This window comes from Bombus bifarius, unplaced genomic scaffold, assembly GCF_011952205.1.
Source record: "Bombus bifarius isolate JDL3187 unplaced genomic scaffold, Bbif_JDL3187 scf7180000009200, whole genome shotgun sequence".
Lineage (NCBI taxonomy): Eukaryota > Metazoa > Arthropoda > Insecta > Hymenoptera > Apidae > Bombus > Bombus bifarius.
Window position 1 is genome coordinate 618,730 of NW_022884965.1, and position 15,023 is coordinate 633,752.

The following is a 15,023-nucleotide window of genomic DNA, read 5'->3' on the forward strand; positions in this document are numbered from 1 at the left end:
TTCTCGCAATGGCTGATTAAACAGAGACCTAACCGTTCGAACCAAAAATGTTCGAAGGAACATTTACGAATTAAACAGAAAGATGAACGAATAGCGGTGCAGGTGTATCGCAAAAGATTAGAAAGATGACGGGCCCGATGCGCCGGTGCATTCTCGACGTCGTTGGCCGCACGGACTTAGTTGGGAACGAGGAAGACCTAGTTCGAAGGTAGAACGGCGCAACGGCACTAGGTCACGCATCGCAGTTCCTGAACGGCGCGAGCGTTTGTCTATGTGTACACGGGCTTGTGTGTACATGTGCATGTGCATCGAGCACCCGGTACGCGGCACGCATACGCGACGAGAGAGTCCGACGATAGTCGCCGTGCTAGAAGAGACGAGAGGACCTTCTAGTCACGACGATCACCACAACGAAATTTCGAACGTTCCAGACTCTATTGTCGTTTGTCGGCCGTTTTTCAACGATCGCGCGTTAGAGGATGAGGTAAGTTGAGAAAAATGGTCGTAGGAGTGAGGTCGTTCGCTTGAAATTATTTTTAGATATGAAACTTCAAGATAAATATTCGAAGGTCAACGTTTTTTTCAACGCTAGGTATATATTTTTAAATGTATGCAAAGACCAATAACCTTCTTCGAACAAGATACAACTTTCATCGATGACAGACTTTTCGAGTATCTGAGAAATTTGTCCCAGCGAGAGCAATCTTTATTGGTTTGAACGCATAGAGCTCTTCCGGTCATCGAACGCGATAACGATCACGGTTTTCGAAACAAACACGTTCATTCATGTCGAATGGTTTCGTAGGGCTTTCACCCTCTATCTTCGTGCCAAGGTGCGGCCGCCTTCGAACGAACGACGAGTAAGAGGCACGATCACCGCGAGGACTAACGGTAACGCCGAGTCGTTTTGTCCCGATTGCGTTTAGGGAACTTTTCCATTCGACGGTAACGAAAGTACCGTGGCGTGGCCTGGCGAGCGTATAGGGACCCGCATGCGAGAGAGTGAATTTCGTCATTCCAGCCATCGACGAGGAAATCTACATCCGAAAGATGTACTGTTAAGCGACCGTTCGAAGCGAAGGTGAAACGACCGAGCGGACCGTTGGGTTCAATGGAACCGATAAAACCGAGCATCGATTCGATTGCTGTTATCGACGCCAGCGAGGCTCGTTTCGACCGATGAAAAACGACCTCGCTTCTCCGACACCGGAATTCGTATCGAACCAGCTGCAATTAGCGTTCGAGGTGGATGAACGAAGAGCTTGCAGAGGTTCGTCGAGTCGTCGACTGTGATCGACGCTCGATTCGAATAGATGGCGGGTGTTCAAAGATAGCGTAGTAGTATAATTTTCGGAGTGACAATGTCACTCTATTGTTTAGCGAACACTGGAGGCGACGGATTTCCAAGAGACGTAGGTAGTCGGATTTTTCTCGTCTGCCTGGAGAAGATGGACGCGGTGTTATTACGGTGACAATGCGAACGGGATGAACGTCCTGATCTCGTCACTGTCCTCGGACAATGACCTCTCGTAAAATCGTCGACAAAATTTCGCGAACGTCCCTCGCTATTCACCGATCAGACTTTGGTCGTTTCCAGTACCTGTTTGACGCGAGAGAAAGGAACAAAAACTCGAGCTCCGTTATCCGATCCATCAGTTCCCCTAAAAGAAAGAAAAAAATTTGCCTGCGATGTTTAGTCATAGGGGAGAATTAATCTCGTGGTTGTTAATTTCCAGACGCTGTGCAAAGCGGCAGGAGCGAACCGGCCGGAGCAGAGTCGATCCGAGCGGAGCGCGATTAAAAGTGAAGCCTCTTGACCACGTGGCCGGAGGTCAAAGTGGCGTAGGCAGACGTTACTCTCTTCGTCTGGTTGGCGGGTTGGTGGCCGCCGCGCGGTGGAAGCGAGCCGCGAGGCTGGCAGTGGCGGCGGCGGTGGCGGCGGCGACGACGGCGGCGGTGGTAGCGAGGCCTCGTCGAGCGGTATGGTAAGTGTGTTAACAACGTAAGCGGGGTGAACGCCCTCGATAGACCTAGACCCAAAAAGCGCTCGTTCCATGGGCAACTGCCACTGGCACTGGGTTAAGGCGAAGTCATGTGACGTGGTGCAGGCACATAAGTCGTGCACATCGCACGCACACTGGCGCAACGCCATTACTTTCACGCGTATGCGTTCGTTTCTGCTCGCATGGACGCGCACGCTGGGGTTCGTCGGCCTGACCATCTCGCGGAATGCCACGGAATTGTTTCGACACGTTCTTTTCTACGCAACATTCTACGACTCACCGTTACTAGGACGCTCGCTATTTATCATTTTTTTTTTCATTTTCTTCGCTGCTCTACGACGATGGCGGATTTTGGTCAGGAAATCATTTGTCATCGCGTCCCTGACTTTTGATTTTTCGGCGTCACACGTGATTCTCGTTCTTATGACGAACGAGTTTTATAACGGACAAAGACATGTTTGAACGATGGAACGATAGATCGTAGGCAGATTCTAAGCGTTTCGGAGCATTCTTGTTGTGTAATTAGCGAAAGTTCGAGATCCGAGTTCGATCGCGCGTCATCCTCGAACCTTTATGATTCATTGCTTACCGTTTGTGGCGTGTCGAAGCATTTTCCTTTCGATCGTTCATCGGCGAGTTCGACGTCACGCGATACCAATACACTTTCGAATATTCTACGAAATTTCAGAAGCGGAGTTCCCTATTGCTAACGAGAAACGTCGTACTTTCAGTCGCGTCTTACAAATTTGGAGCGAGTCAGCACGGATCGGTGGTCTAAAGATTAAACAAGAATTTCCCTCGTTTTCTACGATTCCTGTTCTACATTTCGACTAAACGGCCGACCGCTCGTCGACGTCATTATCCGCTCCGGGCGGCCGTTGAAAGAAAACAACGATACTTCTTTCTCGACGGCCGTTCACCCCGACACCCGAACTCCTTCAGCCGATAAACAAATTACAATCGACATGTGAACCATCAAGATACCGGTACATCGACCGTGTACGAGGATCTGCTCGCGCGACAATCAACGACCATTTTCAGGTCCAATAATCTTGGGCTCCTTACCAAACTGTCTTGAAAATAGAAATTAATCCCACACCGGGATACGAATATTTCTGCCCTGTTCCGCTCTATATTCCCATCACGGATACACGTTACACGCTACTGCGATCGGTATACATCGTTCTCCAAAATCCTTCCACGAACAAGCGTTCTCGGTTAAAGCATTTAACTCCATTATTCTTCGTAGTCGATTCCGTGATCGATGGAAACTAGTTGAACGAGCCGCGATTGCTCGTTCGTGGGTTCAAACGGAAGGAACAAAGGAAAACTCGGAAGTAGAAAATCCAAATAGCGTTTCGCGTGAACTCGATGTTTGGGAGATGAGGATCGGGGCCGCCCGCTACACGATGATTATCCAGCCTCGCATAACTGGCGAGGAAAGGTATGGATGTATAGTACGTCCCAGCGGTCGGTGGATGGAAGTCCATCCTTGATGGAGGTTACTCCGGGCCATCGTCCCACATCTTCTTGGATATGAACTTGTGTCTTCGTTCGACTTGCCTCCGATCGTCTCCCTTCGCTTCTCCTTCGTCCTTCTTCCTGCCACCTCCACCGCGTCCCCGCCACCATCGTCACACACCATCGTCACCATCCTCGTCCTCCCTCGTCTTGTCTCCGTTCGCTTCTGGCTGTGTCGTGTTGCGTGTTGCTCGTCCTCGCCACCTCCACTCGGACCTGACCCCCTCCAGCAGCTTCGGCTTTTCTCCTTCTTCGGTATTCTCATCCCCTTCCTGCGAGAGGTCGATTCCAGTGGCGTGAGTTACTCGCGATTCGGATTCCGAATGCCGATCGACGGAGAACTCGGGCTGCCCTTCGTTTAAGGTAGCTCGGTTAACGGAGATCAAGGGATCGATGAGACCACGCGATCATCCCTGTTCCTATCGGTGACGTAAAGATCGAAGAGCTGCGATTACGATAGAAGAACGTAGTCGCTTACGATCGATAAGTTAGAAGAAAAAGATCTGTAGATAAGTTTGATACGAAGAAAGTAAGTTTGAGAAGAACACTTTCGGTTAAATGTGCTTACAGATATTGCCAGAACTGTCTTCAATGCTGTACCGATTAAATATCACCGTAACTGGGATCTTTATTCCACGATGAGACATCGTACGGTGAATCGGTCAAAATTATGCTAACTCTGACTCTTGAGAGAGAATGAGTTGTCACTAGACTGGGAGTAGGGATAGAGATTTAGTATAGGAGGATGACGATAGATTTGGGAGTTACGCTGTTTTGAAAGTGAAAAAGGCAATGACATCCTTAGAAATACTTTTAATTCGATGCTACGTTTGCTGGCATCGAATGAGTTTGTCGCTGTTGCGCGTGTTAACATCAGTAACGTCGTTCCTGCTGTCGGCAACGAACATCATCCCGACTTGTGCAGGAATACCGCGGAAGGTCGACGGACAAGGTAGCGCGACCTGGATTACGCTCGAGTTATCGGTTCCCTTCGCACTTTGTTGCTCACAGGGTTAAAGCAATCGCTTCTCGCGATTCTGAAAAAGAAAAAGACTCGGAGGAAGAGGCAGCACACTTGCATCTCTTCTTCGATCAACTCGATCGACGCGACTGGTGATCGATGAGCTCATCCTGATCGGTGATCTCAGTCCTCAATCTCGTTTTCTATCGACGCTGACGGATCCTTTGAAATTCTTTCCACCTGTGAATCATCAGACAAATTTCGTGTGATTGAAAATACATGATCGTGAAGGAAATGATAATGCAATGGCGGAACGTCGATAACGAAGGATTCAGCGAGCAGAGGCCAGGTAAATGGCCCGAACGTTGAACCGACGAATGACCTCCGACAACAACGGCCTCCGTTTTCGGTGTCGAAATCACCGTCGCGCCAGAATAATGCCTTTACGGCTTCGTGCTTTCGACTTTTACGACTGATCGTTAAACGAAACTCCTCCTCCATACTTGAGCTTCCGAGCTTGTTCATCGGTTACAGAGAAAACACCGATCTCTGTCTCCGGAATTTTTTCCATGTCTAATTGTCTCGTGAGATTTCGTTGGAAAGGATGTTTCTTCTTAAGGAGTCATGGACAAATACACGAGCCATCCGCTTAGTCACTAAGAATGGCTGTAACAAAAGCTTGAGAAATTTATGCTCAAGATGGAATTTCCGGCATAATCAAGCTTAACAATGTAGTAATGAAATAAAGTTTAAACAAAATGCAAAGGGCAAGAGCTATGATATCTTCTATCTTTCAAAAATGTTCTATGCATTCATCCTGTTCTGTTAAAGTTAATAGATCCATTATCTGTAATTCTAGGAAACTCGCAGCTATAGACAATTCTGAAAACGGATCCGAAGGAGAAAGGGGGTGACTAGCTGCGTCGACCCAATAAGGCCGAGGGGATTTTCAGGGACACCGGTTACAGAAACATCACGATAGCTCATAGAAGTCAGAAGAGGAAAGGGGAAAGATGATGGAAAGAGTAGGGAGGAAGGAACACGGTCGAGAGAGGGTTTCTATGTGTTCGGGACGCGGTCGAAGACACGAGACACACGGCGACCGCTCGTTACATAAGTAAGGTAAAGGATCTCCTCTTCTGCTCTCCTTGAGCCGATCCACATCCGCGATTATGCCACTTTCCATCGACCTCGCTTCACCTCAGCTCGCCATACACCGACGGCACATGTGTACAGTGTACGTGCAACGGAAGCTCGTGATTTTCTTTATGGACTGAATTCGGAACTTCGTGAAATCGATCGACAGGGATCTCGGATTTCAGGGAAAGGATATGCTCGTTTTAAAAAATCGAAAGGCATCGAACGATAACTTTTTACGACTAGTTAAACAAAGTACTCGAAGATACTTTAGATCGATCTTTTAAACGAATGCTTCGGAAAATAAAACTAGTCGAGTTTGATGTCGGAAAATCGAAAATAGAAGATTAGATATAATACTGTGTTTTATCTCCGAAATAAAAGGAACTGTGTCACTTTTTCTCTGACACGCCCGGAGAAAAGGAAGCTGAAAATTATGCCGACCTATTCTGTAGCCCTTGCACACATTGTCCGGAAAAATGCTGCGGTGCGAAAAAGATTTATTAAATTTCCCGTTTTTTCTTTTCTCTCGGGCCAGAGACGTTTTTAATTAGATAGCGAAATTTGTACTTTGGTCTATTTACTTCCTTCTCTTTAAAGCAAAGATGCCTCTCGAAAATTTGCCCTGCCTTTTTCTCGTCGTTCCCATTACTCTTTCACAGTTCTTTGCAAACGGCATTCTATTTGCTCTTGATTCACCGTTAACGAAAATTAACCGCCCGAAAACATTCTTTGTTGGTATCTGCGCGGAGAGGGATCAAAGTAAACGAAACTTCGTCGAGAATAAAGTGCATCGAACGAATCGGCGGTAATCGAACTGGCGTCATTTTAGCACGCGGTTCCGTATTATGTAAAGCGATTCGCATCGGCGGAAGACGCGTCTTGCTTCGTGGACCAATTTGTTACGTCCACGGTTTTTACGAAACACTCATTCGCCGCGCTGGTCCGTTTTATTCTTTCCCCTTCCATCCTTTTTGCTCGCCATCGCGATGTAAAGTTAATTGGCGTAGCGCCGCGCGGTTACTCGATTTACATGAGTTTTAATTAAGCGACTGCGTTTGCTCGTCTCACAGCGAACGATACCTACCGGGGCCACGTGGAATTTTTGAAGTAATTGTTATGTGTTTTGCACGCCTTGCCCTGCCGAGGTATGAAAGAGGGGCTGGGCAGATACAAATCTTCAAGATCGTAAATTCGCTTTTTTAATGTTACACCGCGAGGGCTATCATTCTCATAATGACCTCTTTAATTCACCAGCATATTTTCGACGATTACTACGCTCTCTCGTTTGCTCTTCTCATCTTTTGCCTGACGTAAAAATCGTTTCCCGTGATCGTTGAGGTTCCTTCGAATAAATGGACACTAGATCTTTTTATAGTCGGATTATGGTTCCCTGTGTGAGATCGGTGACATTGATAGGTCAACGAACTTCTCGAATGACCTTGCCTTGGTAAGTATAGCGGTACGGTGAAAAGATTCATAGGCAAGTAAGTTTTCTCCTACTGGACGAATAAAACGGAAATATCGTGTTTGGTATTATCGTTTCTACGCTTTAGACGATAAATAGATACAGTTACATACTTTTTTTCGTTTTGTCTTTGTTAACTTTGTTCGTTTTTTGTTTAGTACTTTGCTGTGACATATATTAATTGTTTCGATCTTTTACATTTAGCGGGGTTTGTTCGCACGCGACTAAACGGTATGGTCATCTGGCGGTGAGAAAGCTGAACTAAAATGTCACTTATAATATGCTACTACGCGAGTACATCTCGTCTGTAATGACATATAAGTTCGTGTCACATGTCTTAGTCATTAAAAAATTAGAGATTCTGTTATGCTGCAGATACAGACAAGGTACAAAACAGATGCGACATGTAACACTTTTGCCTCACGTTTTGAGGATTTCCTGATTCTCTTACCATTTTCGTGTCACATGCGATGTTATCGATTCGATATACATATATACATAGTAGCAATTTGAATAACATAATACATAATTTACTAGAAAGAAAGTTTTCGAACTTGTGTGCAAGATTTGTAAATGATCCCAACCAATCAGGAGTCAGTCAGGTGAAGATTTGGCGCTAGATGACGTTATACAGCGAAAAAGTGAGAAAAAATGAAGATCTATACGATTATTAGGTTCGTTTAATTAATATGTTCTTATTTAATACTTTGTTAGATATTGTTGTAGTGAAATTACCCGAGTATAGCTAATGTGTTTGCCGAATATTATTTAAACGGACGCGTTACCAGTCTTCTATTTTTCTATGTTATTACAGTAAAAGTATGTTTTTAAGGACGAAATGTAATATTTTGTATATTTTGTTACAGATTCTTCATAACATTTCCCCTTTCGCCAGGAAGGATGTAGCGGTGTCTCAGCTTTAAGCATGTAAGGATTTTTACACTGTATCCTAATTAACTTTATTCCCCTATTTTTCCGTAACAATGTAACATTTTATTTTGTACTTCGTTTCATTATATTCCTTGTATTTTACGATATTATTACTTTAAACCTTCAAATTAATTAACATTATCATTGAGAATAAATTATAATACTTTATGCTTTGTTACAAGTTTCTTTTGGCCTTCGCTTCTTCCGTCGAATTCGGCGGTTCTGTATGATGACGCCTTGGTCATGGCTTCCCTTGGGCCACAACGATATCGATGACAACGTTCTTCGCATTTAATCATGAGTCGCATGCATCTTTGTTTTTCTGGTCACTCAATCGTGTCGTAGGATGAAAGGTCCGAATCGACACGGGTGACCGATCGTATTACGTAGAATTTTTAACTAGCATGGTGACCGCAGGTATTTATTATATCCATGAGTAGTAACTTTTTTTATTTGTATTTTATTTTTTAGTTGAGGGCAGGTTTTCTTACGAATCGCGTTTTTAAGTGTTGTTGATCAATGCATGTATGTCAGTGTAATATTTACATACTACAATATAAACAATCTGTATGAATAGCATAATGTAAATAATTAATGTATGTTTAAACGATTGAAAATGACAGAATATATTCATTATAATTATTTACAAAATCAAATTATATTCAATATGATTATTTACAAAGATCAAATGTCCATACAGCATATATTATATGAATATTGAAATAAATAGCGAAATGGCTCTGTTCAAGTATTTTGTAGTGGAGAAGTCTGATACACTCAAACTTCGTTAGCACGAAGATTTTAATTATGATCGAAATTATTATAATGCTAATGATGATTACATTCAATCTTATCTTCTATTTTACGATAGCGTGGAACAACATTATTATTTAAGTTGTATTTTCAACATAATTTTAGTGCAATTTGGAATATGAAATATGAAGGCATTATGTCTAATTTTGTTCACTTGTTAAGGTGTATCAAATTTCACGTGTAAGCAGACACTTCGCGACCAGAAGATTTCAGAATCAAAACAAGTTTTGAGTCATTCTTTGTGCTTCGAAGATGTGTTTTAACGACGAAATAACTCCAGGATGTTTCTGTTGGGCGGTATTTCAGTTAGAATTATTCATATAAATATTATTTGAAAATTAATAAAGTAAGGTAAAGTACAGAGTCAGTAAAATTTGAATGAAATAGGACTATTATCCCTTTACATGAAAATTGTAAAAGATATGTCAATTATATATTTAGCCTAGAATTTTCAGGTTTAACACCTTCCATGTTCATTGCCAGCGCTTCACTCACCGACTCAGGTACTGCCGGATAGAAGAAAGACAATGGGTACGATGACTAGTTCATAAGATTAATAATTTCTCAGTAACTGATGTTGCGTGTATATCCTGTATGACGTATTTTATACTCTGCGTGTGTGTCTGTGTGTGTGCGGCTAGGCCGTGGAATTGCGTTGTTTCTCAGTCCTTATTACATTCACTATAATCAAAAATAATTAAAGAGTTCACAACTAGTGACGTAATTAGAATTCACAGCTAGATCTACGATTAAATACCTACAAAGAATTATAAGCAACAAAAAAATACGATTATGGCTGATAAATGAGATATATGAGTCATATAAAAATATCACTGTCAAATTACAATGATATCCTCCATATCATTTATACCAGTAGTGCTAACTGTTTAAAGATGTTCGTACGTATTATTGTAATTAAAATTGAAATTTATACGCGTTTTTATCGTGTTCAATGCACGCCGATAATGCCTTCGTCAAACAATTTCAGAAAGTGTAAAAATTGTGAGAACCGTAGAACCAGTGTGTTCGTGTGTCTATTTTGCCATTTTTTAAATATACAGTTAAGTGAGATAAATAGGATACTTTCCGGTATGAGCATTAATTGTAGATAGGGCCAGACACGTTGGTACAATCCCTGATCGGGTTAGAGTTAGGCGCATATTCATGTGTTTCGGGAAATTTGATTTGGGAAACCGACGGTGAATCACGATGACGGAGCATGCCATTTATCTTTGACTTTGCCTGTCGATTTTTCAAATTTCGTAGATTTTCAAACAAACGTTTATGTGTTGTTGGAGCATACACATGCGAACGGACAGCTATCACTGTGCGACGTTCATGTGCATTTGAATTAGCTTCCTCGATTTATATTTTTATTTTACATCGTACCTGTGACAGCATGTTCCTGCTCCTGAGTCATTTTATCCAGTTTCACCAGTAGCTTCCTAGAATGTTATTAGTGCTGCAAATATATAAATCTGAATGTATAGGTTGATAATTATTACTGTTGCGCAAATAATTGCTATATAAAATCCTTAGATCTCCGGTAGATAGAACATATAAACATTTACATTTGCAATAGGTAGGATTTATGAGCCTCTAGATTTGTAATAGGTGGGACGTAGGATAAAGTTTTAAATGTCTTACAGGAATCTTTATGGAATCAGTAAAGCGAGATCCAAATCGTATTTAAAAATATGTAAAAAGATATCCAAGGTTTTAGAAGGTATATTCATCCCACACACGTCTTCCCTTGCCTTTGTTATACTCGTATAAATTTACAGTTATGTAGCCTGCATTTGAATTCGATTTATAGTTAGTAGTTAGAAGCAAAAAGAGAATTTTGAACTTTCCCTATTATTTCCATCTTGGAATTTCTATGTAATTAAGTGAATGGTAAATGAAAGAGCTCTTGTAAATAATTACATTTATTTATTTATCAATTTCACAGTATAACAGTGTATACGATACGCTGAATATAGAATAATCTCTGCTCTTTATCGTTTACTAATTAAGGCGATTAGTATGTGAGTGATCGGTAAGAACATATATTATATAGCACGTGTACTTTTTATTGGTCGTCACGATATTTTTTTTTGTCGCTTCTTCTTCTTTCGCTTTCCTTTTATTTCGTTATAGAGGTACGCTACCGTTTGTTAGCCTATTCTCTTGCACGTTTGTCCTTTCTCTTCTCGACGGTAACACATCTCTACCAAGTACCGTATCAACAACTAATTATTTTTCGTAAGACGTTAGTTTTTTTTTTTTTATTTTTATGTACTCGTGCGGATAAGGCCACAATTAGTGATTTTCCGCGTGTGCGTGTCGCACACTCGTCCGACATGCGTGTGTGGATGCGTGTGATTCTTTTTCTTTCTCTTCCTTTTATTTATTTTTTTTTTTCAATTTTTTATCATTTTCTCCACTTTGATGTGGTTAATGCAAAAAATGCTCGCGAACGTATATCGCGGATACGCGAGATAACAAGATCATTTCGATCTTTACTGACTTTCTTGTTCGAGAAAAAGTACAACGATCGAACATGAAGGTCGATTGCATTTAAAATTCGCGTTTTCACGCATTCGCGAATATGTGCACTTGTGGGCTCGTGTGAGAGTTAAAATCGTTCCGAGGCTAACATAGGAAAGATAGAAATTTAGTTACGATCGTTGGAGTAATACAAAAGTAAAATTTGTACATTAAAAATCTCATACATCGAAAAACCCTTGAATTTGAAAAATTTTGAATTTTTCTAACAACTGTGCACCCGAGCCCCGTCGTTTTAATTAGTCGTTCGTTATACTCGAATTTTGCACGAGTCTTACTGTACAATATCGCGGAGCGATAGATAGAGATAGAGAGAGAGAGAGAGAGAGAAAAAAGGGTGCAGTTTTCGCGCGTGTTGGGATTCGCGTTAGTGTGTACGTGTGTGATTGTTCGCGATCGTGTTCGTGTGTGTACGTGTGAGTTTAAGTTAAATAAAAATAATATTATCATAGGTATATCAAATTTAATTCCGTAAGAATATATAGGATCCATCTGTTCTTCCTTTCTTGTCCCTGTCGTTTAACTTTTACTCCTCGCGTTAATCTTTGTCGTGCGTTTCTCTATCTATTGTATAAAGCGAAAAGAAAGAAACAGTAACGTTAATAACACCACGACAGTACGTAACTTCGTTCCACTTCTAAACACACAGCTCGATAACAGTAACTATACTGATTAAGGCGGTTTGATTCTCGTACTTTTCAAGGCATATTCCTTCGGTTTCTCCAACGCGCTTCTCTGCGATAATTTTTACGTTTGTTCGATTTTACTTTCCTTTGTCTCTTCGGCTGTTACGGCGCGACGGAGAAATCGGAATCGCGAGTGACTAAAATGACCTCTAAATACTACGAAGCTAGGAAGTACCCTCGTTTCTGCTCGCGTTCTCTGCTTCGAGATAATATGCACAAAAGCTCGGCATTATTACCGAGCCGATCGAGAAGAACAGAGAGCTTTCCGACCAATACGAAAAAAATCGTCGCGGGATGGTGTCTGCTTTTTCAATAAAAAGTACCGCGTTTCTCAACTATGAGCACGTATACATACGTATAACGATATATATATATTATTCTACGTATGGGAGAAAACACGGTAATTTTCATCGCGTTCGAGAGATGGTGACTAAACTATTCGATTATCCTTCTGCAATTATGTTAAAGTTGGTCGACTTCCTTCTTCTTTCTTTCTGTTTCTCGAAGCGGACTCTTCCAGTTGTTTCCAAGGGAAGGTTTCTTAGCGAGGATATTATTCCCGTATATAGACTGGACACCGTAGACCCTTGATAATTCTCGTTTTCTTACTCCTTTTCCCTCTCCCCTACTTCTCGTTCGTTCTTCTTCGCTCGATGTTTCACTACCCCTCTACATGAACTTCATCTTGGCGCAATCAGGGCAGATAATGTCTTCGCCGTCGGTGATGAATCCACGACCGACCAGCGAGGTCTTGCAACCCGCGCAGATGAAACAATCGTTATGCCAATGCCTGTCCTCGAAAGAGATGAAGCGAGTTCCGCCAATGCCTGAAATACACGGGCAACGAATCAGAAATTTATCCTCTTCAGCAAGAAAATCTTCTAAGAGTTAAATGAACATCGCAAGGGATAAAGTTTATCGCATTCGCAAGAAGAAACAGAGATAAATACCAGTAATCGGTTTGGAGCAGGCGGTGCATCTCTTGGCGAACAGTTCTCCAAAGCAATCGGCGCAGTAGGGCTTGTCGTCGCGGGACGTAAATCGCTGGCCAGCCAGTGAATTGTTGCAGTTGCTGCAGGTGAAGCAGTCTCTGTGCCACGGTTCGTTCTTATACGTTACGCCGCCACTGGTGATAATCTGGAACGATAAGATTCCCTTTATCTATCCATTTTCTATACGAGAACACATTCTCCTCCGGCAAACGGACTTTCTTTGCCAAACGGTTAAACAGCAGGAGAATTCTTCGAAGAGATAATCGTTTGCTGAACTAAAGATATTCGTTAAAACACGCGAATAATTTTCTTGCTTATAATGCGCCAGAGTTCATCGATTTACCTTGTTGCACTTAACGCATCGGGTGGCGAACTTGTCCTCGTAGCACGCAGCGCAATAGATCTCTTGCTCGCGCGGAATGAAGCTCTTCGTACCGATCGGGTTCTTGCAGACCACGCAGCAGAAACACTTCTCGTGCCACTGCCTGGTCTTGTACTCCATCTTCTTGGTACCTAGGATGCGAAAGACACCCTTCAGACATCGAAACTTTCTCCCCCGAACGAACAATACCCTCGCGTAATATCACGTTTTCGCGAAATAATTACAAAGCAACGTCAAAAGAGGTGGAATATTGTGGCAATGTCTAGACGATCGGTCTGCAAGGGTGAAAGTTTGCAGCGTAGGGTGCATTTTGCGTTTGAACGATCGCGTGCGGCACCCGACGAGCTCGCATGTCCGTTTCGCTCGTGCAATTCTAGGGAGATGACTTTCCGACAACTCACCGATAAGGAATCGTTCTTAGAGGGAAGGCAATCTGGTAGAGAAACGCGATTCGAACCGAGGGTAGTTTCGAATTTCATCTTCCATTCCTAGAGGAATTTGATTTTGTTGGCGAGAAGTTATTTCGACCGACTTTCGTGACGATTGGTCGTGTTTGTACAAGAAGTAGGTTAGAAAGTTCAACGAGACAGGTGTAAAAAGTCGCGCAAAACCGGAAGATCGCCGGCGTAGATAGGTGTCATCTCCCGCAATGCGGTTTTAAAGTTTCATGCACGGAACTTTCTAGTCACGGCTGTTAATAATCTACATAAGATGGCTCGCTGTACTCATTCAACTCGATCGTAGTCATTTCTATCGACTAATAGAAACTTACAACTGATAGCTACCTTTTCTGCGATTTACCTACAACTTTGCTAAGAACTTGACTCGCATACTCGACGACCAAATTTATTCGAAGTGGTTGTTTTCTTCGGCACGCGCGGAAAAGGAGAAAATAAATTTCGCTTTGGTATACCGATCGTAACGTGTAATTCCACGATCGACGAAATTACCGGGTTGCGAGCGAGCTCGTCACTGGTCCTCTATAATTGGACAGATCATCGAGTCCCACGCTTACAATCTTTCGCTTTCCGTTTACGTGAGAAGTCGCGCGAGCTTCGAGTCGCTTCCTTTCTCGTAGTCGCGACGAACACAGAACCGAAGTTTATGACCACGATCCGTCACAATCTTACGAGTGGTTACGCGTCCACTTTTCAATCGCCTTCCTCCGCTATGATATCAGAGAATCAAGCGTTGTTTACTAATCGTGACAATCGTGACACTTGCACGAGTCTGCGTTGAGTTTTTTCGAGCGCCGCGGAATCTTCCCCCGTAGGCGTTCCGACATTTCTTTCGCTCCTTAGCTCCTTCCTCTTTCTTTGCGCCGCACCAAGGGCAACCCGAGTTAACGATGACTCGCTATTCCGAAAGGTGATCTAATAGGACTTAGAAGAGGTCCGAGTGATCAGTTAAATAATACCATTTGTGGTCCTCAAAGTTTCATGAATCATCGGTTTCAACGTCTTTCGACACCTACTATGTTTCCTTCTTTCTTTACCAGCTTTAATTCGTTTAAATCTTACCCATTTGCCCACATTTTAGGAAACTTTTTCGCAGTTCTTGCTCTTACAGAAAGGCGGACGAAT

General features: G+C 42.6%; 2 protein-coding genes across 13 annotated transcripts in view; one reads left to right on the forward strand and one right to left on the reverse strand.

The window, feature by feature from the left end:
• Positions 1-8,647, forward strand: part of LOC117214186 (protein FAM76A) — a 45,480-nt gene extending 36,833 nt beyond the window's left edge. The window contains exons 7-10 of one of the 2 annotated variants that reach the window (XR_004488797.1): positions 1,737-1,985; positions 5,345-7,764; positions 7,957-8,017; positions 8,203-8,647. The gene's annotated coding sequence lies outside the window, so the exon portion shown is untranslated. The remainder of the gene's footprint in view (positions 1-1,736; positions 1,986-5,344; positions 7,765-7,956; positions 8,018-8,202) is intronic. The other variant, XR_004488798.1, reaches the window with a different exon arrangement.
• A 2,101-nt stretch (positions 8,648-10,748) lies between these two features.
• Positions 10,749-15,023, reverse strand: part of LOC117214182 (four and a half LIM domains protein 2) — a 70,371-nt gene continuing 66,096 nt past the window's right edge. For 9 of the 11 annotated variants that reach the window (XM_033460048.1, XM_033460043.1, XM_033460050.1 and 6 more), the window contains 3 exons: positions 13,402-13,571; positions 13,017-13,203; positions 10,749-12,893 (listed from right to left, as the gene is read on the reverse strand). In XM_033460048.1, coding sequence (XP_033315939.1) covers positions 12,736-12,893; positions 13,017-13,203; positions 13,402-13,571 — 515 coding nt within the window. In that variant the 3' untranslated portion in view covers positions 10,749-12,735. The remainder of the gene's footprint in view (positions 12,894-13,016; positions 13,204-13,401; positions 13,572-15,023) is intronic. The other 2 variants (XM_033460045.1, XM_033460044.1) reach the window with 1 other exon arrangement.